This window comes from Mandrillus leucophaeus, unplaced genomic scaffold (assembly GCF_000951045.1).
Source record: "Mandrillus leucophaeus isolate KB7577 unplaced genomic scaffold, Mleu.le_1.0 Scaffold1, whole genome shotgun sequence".
Lineage (NCBI taxonomy): Eukaryota > Metazoa > Chordata > Mammalia > Primates > Cercopithecidae > Mandrillus > Mandrillus leucophaeus.
In genome coordinates, this window is record NW_012098097.1 from 14,704,868 (window position 1) to 14,712,868 (window position 8,001).

Sequence of the window (8,001 nt, forward strand, 5' to 3'; positions counted from 1 at the left end):
CTGGAGCGTCCATGTCTCCCCATCTTTCCCGGCCCCCCAGAAGCCCCATCGCCTGCGCCCTCCCCGCTCTGCCTTCCCCAGAGCACTTGCATTGTTGCACCCTCAGTCACGCGTTTCCCGTCTCCTCTGTGGCAGTGAAGCCCCTTGGCTGGTACTTGGCTTCCTTCGATCACTGATGGAGCCCAGGTTCCCGCCCCCAGCAGTACCTGGCCCCTGGTGGGGCAGGATAAATGTTTGTGAAACTAAATGGGAACCCAGGTCTCAGCACTGTCTCAGGTTCTAGAATCTTGTTTGATGTCTCCATCCTGCTTGTTTCTCACTCAGCCCTTCCTCTGACCTGACATCCACAAGAATCCCCTAAATCAATCCCTCCTGTTTCCAGTGCCCCCATCCCGTCAGGCCTCATTGCCCTGGGTCTTGCTCTGTACAGACCACAACTGGGTAGGCCCTCTCTCATGCCAGCTCCTCACTACCCTCCAGGTGAAGCCTTCATTAAAACCGCATTTTCTGTAGAGGCCAAACCGTTGCCTGATATTCAAGGCCTTCCTTCAGCCCCCTCGCCCGCCATCTCAGCAGCGGCTGTTCCACTGCACCCGCCTGCAGCCCCTGGCCCGGCCCCTCTGCGTCTGTGCAGCTCAGAGCCAGGTGGTCTTGCTGGGAGGTTCCCTGGCCCACCGCCAGGATCCCCATGTAGGTGCCTGACCCAGCACATCAAAGCATGATGTCACCATTGTTACCACCACAGTCCTATAAAGTTGTTTCTTGCTAACGCAGGGACATGTGGACACAGGCCTCACCTGTCCCGGCCCCCAGCTCATGCGTTTGCCCTCTGCACTCATCTGTGTTCCTGACGCCCACGAGGGGCTGTGGAGCTGCTCAGGACAGAAGGACGGCTAGAGAGGGTCTGTGGCCTGTGTCCACACGTCCTGGGACCCAGCCTGAGGTGCCCTCCTCACCCCCAGACATTGTGGCCCCACACCACGTCACCCCCACGCTCGTCCATCCAGCCCCGGCTGCCAGCTAGAGTGCAGTCCCATGGAGGACCACGCCGCCATGTGCTCCACCCGCCTTCCCTCCCGAAACCCTGCGTCACGGCCAGAGTCCAGGCACACCCGTGCTGAGAGACGAGGCGAGAGTTAATTCTGCTCTGGTGGCCTGAGAGTGCTCTTCCCGCAGAAAGGCTCATCCCGAGAGCGCTGGTGGGGACACAGATCAGAGGCCTGGGCTAGACGGGACCAGTTTTCACGACTCTGCTAAATACGGTGACATTTTTTACAGTTTTGAAAATGTGTTACCATAGAAATGGATCCAGGATGGACTAATGTAAGGGAGGGGAGGGTGAGAAAGGAGTGCAGCCCCGCGGAGTGTGGAGCTGGCCCTGGTGCGGCTGTGGGAAGTGCCCTACTCACCCAGAGGAGGAGCTGGGGGCCCGGCCAGCGGCAGAGCCAGAGGAGGAGCTGGGGGCCCGGCCAGCGGCAGAGCCAGAGGAGGAGCTGGGGGCCCGGCCAGCGGCAGAGCCAGAGGAGGAGCTGGGGGCCCCAGCCAGCGGCAGAGCCAGAGCCCCGCAGGCCGCCTGTGCTCTCCACACCTGAACACGAGATTCTGCGGGAGAACTGGTGTCCAGTCCTGACCCCTCTACTTCGTTCAGAATCTGGGAGCCAGAACTACTGCCCTTGGAGGACAGAGGAGCCCGGAGACCCGAGCCTGGAAACTGGGGCACTGCCCGGCTCCTGGGAGGCCACAGAACAGGGGCGGCCCCTGCACTCCAGGCCTCCCCAGGCCTCTCAGCTGCACACACTGGCCGGTTGCACTGCTGCTTCACTGGTGTTTACAGGACAGGCCATAGCAATTGCTTCTCCCTTCATTTATTTTTTTAATGTTTCTTAGACAGGGTCTCACTATGTTGCCCAGGCTGGCCTCGAACTTCTGGGCTCAAGCAATCTTCCCACCTCACCTTCTTGAGTACCTAGAGCTAGTTTCCTTCCTTTTTTCCAGGGCTCGTTACGAGCCCTGAGTGCAGCTCCAGAGACCCCCACTAGTGAGTTCTGGCCAGGCCTCGAGGCCTGGGTTTCAGGGTAGAGAAGGTACTGGTTTCTGCCTTTGCAGAAGAAAAGCCTGGTGCTTGCTCAACCAAAAGAAAGCTAAGCAGGGTTGTTGCCAAAGGAACTGTGCGGGTTCGGAAGGAAGGCTTCACAACCCGGAAATCGGATTTACTCTCGTCAGAAGACAGTGGTGAGAAAATGAACAACAGTTTTCCAGTGCTTCAGGATTATGTTTTTGGGCAAAAGTCCTTAACTAAAGGCCATTACTAAGTTTGTCTCGTAGGGGTATTGAACATGCTGAGGAGACGATGCAGACGCGCCGCTCACCCGGCCCGGGAGGTGCTGCATTTTCCCTGTGGGCAGCTGCAGGGCCCACAGCTCTGGCCGGCCCAGGAGGAGGGGAGGGCAGAGCAGCTGGTCAGCTTGATTCTCGTAACAGCCACACCGAGTCGTGGGTGCAGCCCCTGAGGGGACAGGAGTTACCCTTGGGCACTCAGGGACAGAAGGGGTCACAAGAAAGGGGCCGCTGCAGAAGCCTTCGGCCTGAGACACTAGTTCCCCAGGATGGCAGAGGGTCTTGGCCACCACAGACTGAGTGAGCACATCGGAGGGCACAACCTGCTCTGCCGACCCCTCAGCCTTGGGGTGGCGCCTGGCAGCTGTCGCCTGGCACCTGTCGCCTGCAGGAGCCTCTTCTCTGAGCTGATCCGCCAGACCTGGAGCTGCTGGGATTCAGCTGGCCGGAGCTCTGAGTCAATTTCCCTGCCTTGTTTGCTATTTGGAAAGCTGTGGCCATTGCGCTGAAAAATAACTTCTAAAACCATTCGTTATGATCTTTTATTACTTTTAGTCTAGACATGAAAATAGGTTCTCTGTGCTTACAGGGAGTTCTGTGAGTGCCAGCAGGGGCCCTTTCTAAGCTCAACACCCCCGGTCCCTGACTCCCTGCAGGGCAGGACCCGGGCAGCCCCACCTCCTTCCTGGTGGACTCGAATCCGATGGGAAGGTCTCTGCGGTCTGTTTTGGGGACCGGCAGATTTTACAACAGGACAGTTCATATAACAGAACCTGAGAGAAGACTGTGGCCAAACCAAGGCAAGACGTGAAATAAAGACAGCAGTTCCATGATCACAGCGTCGTATTTTTTATTAGTACATAGTTATAAAATCCACTGTCGCAAACAGACTGGCAAAAATTAGATGTTTTTTCCCCCTGTTGAGTCACAAACAGTATTTTGACTTTGATATAAGTCGAAATCTGCACGAAGGTCAACAGCAATAGCGTCGTCCCTCAGTACGCATGGGGGACTCCAGGACCCCAAGGACCCAGGGCCCACGATGCGCAGTCCTGCTAGGAAAGGTGTGACAGCTTTGCGTCCCCCACACACATCCCCCACCGTGCTTGAATCGTCTCCAGATTCCTCAGAATACCAAATCCAGCACACTGTGTCAGCAGTGGTTATGCTCTCTTGTTTTTTTTGTTGTTGTTTTTTTTCTGTGTGTGTGTTTTTTTTTAATGTGTATTACTTTTTGTTTTGTTTTCAAATATTTTCGATCTGTGGTTGGTTGAATCCATGGATGTAGAGGGCCAACCGTAATAAAAATCTGTTTTTAAAAATTAGGTGACAGGAGCAGCTAATCCATCTCATCCCCCTGCCCCGGCAGTGCCCCGCACAGTGCCAAGATCCTTTCCTGGAGTGTCCTGTGGAGCCCTGACCTAGACCCCGGTGCCCACGTCTGTGGCTCCCACATCCTGGGTGATGCTCAAGCAGCCACCAGCCTGCACCCTCCTTGTACTCCGTCAGGGCAGCCGGGAGCAGGGGGCCTCCTGCCACGCCAGCCCTGGGTTCCGGGTGTGCCCAGTGCCCTCCTCTTCGCAGTAGCCTGCTCCCTGCCCCCGGGCCTTGTGAGGAGCGTTCTCATATAAGGCCAGCTGCCCTTCACAGCCCCTTCACCTGGCAGCTGAGCCTCGCGGGGAGCTGCTTCGATGCCTTACTCAGCTGTGGGGATCCCAGGACCCCAGAATAATCAAGGGGAGTGGGTCTCAGGCGGACAGTCATCAATAGGCATCTTGTGGGGCCATGCTGTCACCCACGGTGGAGGGTGTCATGGAGCCGGGTGGAAGCAAACTTCTCCAGTGAGGCCACATCTCCTCCTCACCAGGGCCTGTTGCGGGGGCAAATTCAAAGCCACATCTCCTAGCCCACCCGCCCACTCTTTAAAAAAACTGAGGACACAGCCATCGCCGATGTCCTTGTGTTGCATGGAGCAGTTCCTAGGAGCCGGCATCCGCTGGGATAGAGAAGAGTCTAGGGAGTGTGCCCACGGAGTCTGGACCGATTTTACATTTCTGAGACTTGCTTGTGAATCCACACGGCTGTTGCAGAGCTGTGCGATCTGAGCTGGAAGGCTTCGGTTCTGTCCCAGTGCACGTGGTGCAGGACCACGGTAGAGCAGAAGGTGCATCTGCGTGGCGCTGTGGCACCGAAGTCCAGGTGTGCTTGGGCCCTAGACTCCCAAGACGTCCCCACTGCCACCTCCTGGGTGCGAGGCTCAAGCACAGGGACCGCCTGCCAGGTGCATATGTGCATGGGCAAGACCTGCGGGGGACGTGTCCCTGGGAAGAATGCTTCCTTTGGTTGAAGGCTGTAAACTTGCCCTGTGGGGTGAGACATGTCAGCTCCCAGAAGAGGTCCCAGCCTCTCATGATTCACTCCAGCACGGGCAGCGCAGCGGCACAGTGTGACCTCCTAGATGGCAGCTGAGCTCTTGATTCCACACGGCTCAGTCCTGGAGACGTTTACTCACTGCAGCACGCACTCCTCGTGGTGGCCTCTTCAGGAGCCGCGGGCATGGGGCTTCCCTGACCTCTGCACTCACGGTGGGGGCGTGCAGCAGGGGCAGACACCGGCCCTCCGTACGTGGAGCTGAAGGAGAGCCCGTCTCGGGCTCGCTGAACGGAAGCCATAGGTGGCCGCAGGCATCTGCAGAACCCACGCACACATTGACTTTCGCACCCCACCTGCATCTCCGTGGACTTGACCGGGCTGTGCAGAACCCACTCCACGTGCGCAGCATGTTCATGCAGTGAGACAAGCTCCTCCACTGGCTTTCGATGCCTAAGCTCTTTCGCCAACAGTCGGGTGGCCTGGAATCACACCTCACTCGAAATCCTTTGACTCTCTAATGAACAAGCACTTGCTTCTCAGCAAATTGTCCAGCTTCCCCAAAAAGAAAGAAGATGGAGTTCTATGGTGGCTGGACCCCTTTTCAACTCCCAGTGCCAAGGGCAGGGCCCTGCCTGCCTCAGCCTCCGGGGCAAAGCCTGGCAGGAAACTGGCACTCCTGGTGCCCGCAGGCAGGGGAGGCACCACCTGGCCCCGCTCTGCCCTCCACACTCAGTGCCTCTGGTCCTCAGCCCAACCCTTGCTGGACCTGCTGCCTCTACCGGGATTGCTGCTTCCCTTCTCCGCCTCTCTGGGTCCAGTGTGGCATGGACACCAGTTCCGCGACGCCTGCTCCATCAGCCTCCTCCCTAGCCTCAAGCAATGCTGACTGCGCCGGAAGCCCAGCAGTCAGTGCCTGCCCCTCCCTTCTGGTTTCCAAGTGCTCACGGCCCCCACCCCCCAGTCTCTGATTTGCTCCTGCAGGCTTCTGTCGAGTATACCCCAAGGCTCCACGTCCCCATCACCTCTGCGTTTTATTGTTCAATGTCTTAGATCTTGTTTGTGCTACCCACCCTCGCTCCAACCCTCCTTTGCCCAGAGAATGATCCTGCTTCCCCTCAAAGCCCGACTCCTTCGTGCCTCTTCTGCCGGGCCTTCCCGCCCTTCACCTCCTAGCCCACTGCCAACAGGAGGAGTCACTCTTGCTCCTTCCTGCGTCTCTCTGAGGCTGCGCGGTGTTGTGGATGTGGCATGGCTCAAAGGTCAGATGGGTGCGCGTTCACATCCTTCATCCTCTGGGCCTCACCTTCCTCGGTGATGCTGGGGGTGATACCCGCCTGTAGGATTGCTGGGGAATTAAATAGGACCGAGCAGCCGCACCGACAAAGCCTCAGCGCTTCCCTCCGTGCCCACCACTCACTGTTGTTATTTATGAACGAGTCTGAGTCCCTGCTGGGTCCTGCCTTGTCTGTATTTGTATCCGAGCGAACAACACAGGACCACGTATCAAGTGTCGGGTGAGTCGAGAGAGGCTTAGGGACAGAAGTCACAGCACATCAACCTTTCGTATAGTCCCAGCATCTCAGAGCAGGGCCAGCGCGGAGGTGGGAAGGAGGCGCGTGGAGGTGGACAGGGCCAGCGCGTGGAGGTGGGCAGGAGGCGCGCGGAGGTGGGCAGGGCCAGCACGGAGGTGGGCGGGAAGCGTTCTCTGGGTCACAGTGCACAGCAGCACGTGCTGAACTTGGTGCAGTGTAGACGTCCAGGCCACATGCACCACTACCCGTGGGCCGAGGAGGCTCCTGAAAATCTAGGACGTGACATCAGACGCGCTCCTCCAGGGGTGTGGTCGTGCCCTCCGATCTGCTGAGGCATTTCAAGGAAAGTTACACCCTTTCCAATGCAGTTTTCCTTTTAGAAAGATTCAGCCTCAGAAGATGAATCCATGTGATCAAGCCTCGTGATCAGCTAGGATTCTTGACTCTCAGGACCTATTGCCAGAATAACAACATGGGGGCTTCCTGTAACCTCCATTCTTTAAAGCAATGCTTCCGATACCAGGGTTAGGGTTTCAGAAAATGCAGCTGCCTTAGGAGCCTCATTGGCAGCTACTGTCTACTAAAACCTCTCCCATTTCTCTCTTAGGAGTTTCTTTTAATAGCGTTTACACTCAGATTTGGAGAGTCCTGCTGCACCTGGCTGCTGACCCCTATCCAGAGGTCTCAGACGTGGCCATGAAAGTGCTCAACAGCATCGCCTATAAGGTACGTGCCGGGCGCTCCCGCTGCTGATTCTCGGTTATGAGTGCACGCGAGGAACCCCAGGCGTGCCCGGGTCCACACCATGGTTTAGAAAATAAACAAAGCGAGCTTCAGCAAACATCTTGAATCTGGAGATGTACAGTACACCCTGAACACTGTCTGCGCCGCTCCCGTGTGGGCAGGGCGCCAGATTTACTGACCCCTGTCAAGGCAATTAGGGGAGGACCGAGGACTGCCATTATTTTTCAGGATCCTCTGATGTCTGGGTGAGCTACAGTGCTGGCCCTTCTTCCATTTTTTTTTCTTTCTTAATTATTTATAAGAGATAGGGTCTGCCTATGTTGCTCAGGCTGGCCTTGAACTCCTGGGTTCAAGGGATCCTCCTGCCTCAGCCTCCCAAAGTGTTGGGATTACAAGCGTGAGCCACCGCTCCTGTTTTTTTTTTTAAGACAGAGTCTCACTCTGTCCAGACTAGAATGCAATGACCTGATCACGGCTCACGGTAGCCTCCAACTCCTGGGCTCAAGCAATCCTCCCACCTCAGCTTTGGAAGTAGCTGGGACTACAGGTGCACACCACCACACCCAGCTAATTTTTAAATTTTTTTTAGAGACAGGGTCTCAATGTGTTGCCCAAGCTGGTCTCTAACTCCTCAGTTCAAGTGATCCTCCTGCCTTGGCCTCCTGAAGTGCTGGGATTACAGGCATGAGCCACGACACCTAGACTTTTCTTCCGTTTCTGACAGCAGTGATTTTTGACTCATTCAAAACCCTTCTAGCTAATGGTTTCTTATTCATGGCCATTCTAGCTAAAGGGAACTTTTCAAAGAATCAGCTTTTGGTTTCATTGGTTTTTCTCTGTTGTTTGACCGTTTTCCATTTTATTGATTGATGCTTTCATCAGTAAAGCTTGCTTTCTTCTGCTTACTTTGAGTTTAATTTGCTCTTCTCATCCTAGTTTCTTAAGGTAGAAGCAGAGGTCATTGATTTTAGTCCTTTCTCTTTGGAGACTGTAAACTCTTCTCAGTCCCTTTTGT

The 8,001-nt window shown here is 56.0% G+C and overlaps 1 protein-coding gene across 1 annotated transcript in view; it reads left to right on the plus strand.

Moving 5' to 3' along the window:
* Positions 1 to 8,001, plus strand: part of RPTOR (regulatory associated protein of MTOR, complex 1) — a 448,104-nt gene that overhangs the window by 382,878 nt on the left and 57,225 nt on the right. The window contains exon 21 of the mRNA XM_011967646.1: positions 6,850 to 6,968. Within this exon, the coding sequence (XP_011823036.1) occupies positions 6,850 to 6,968 (119 nt within the window). The remainder of the gene's footprint in view (positions 1 to 6,849; positions 6,969 to 8,001) is intronic.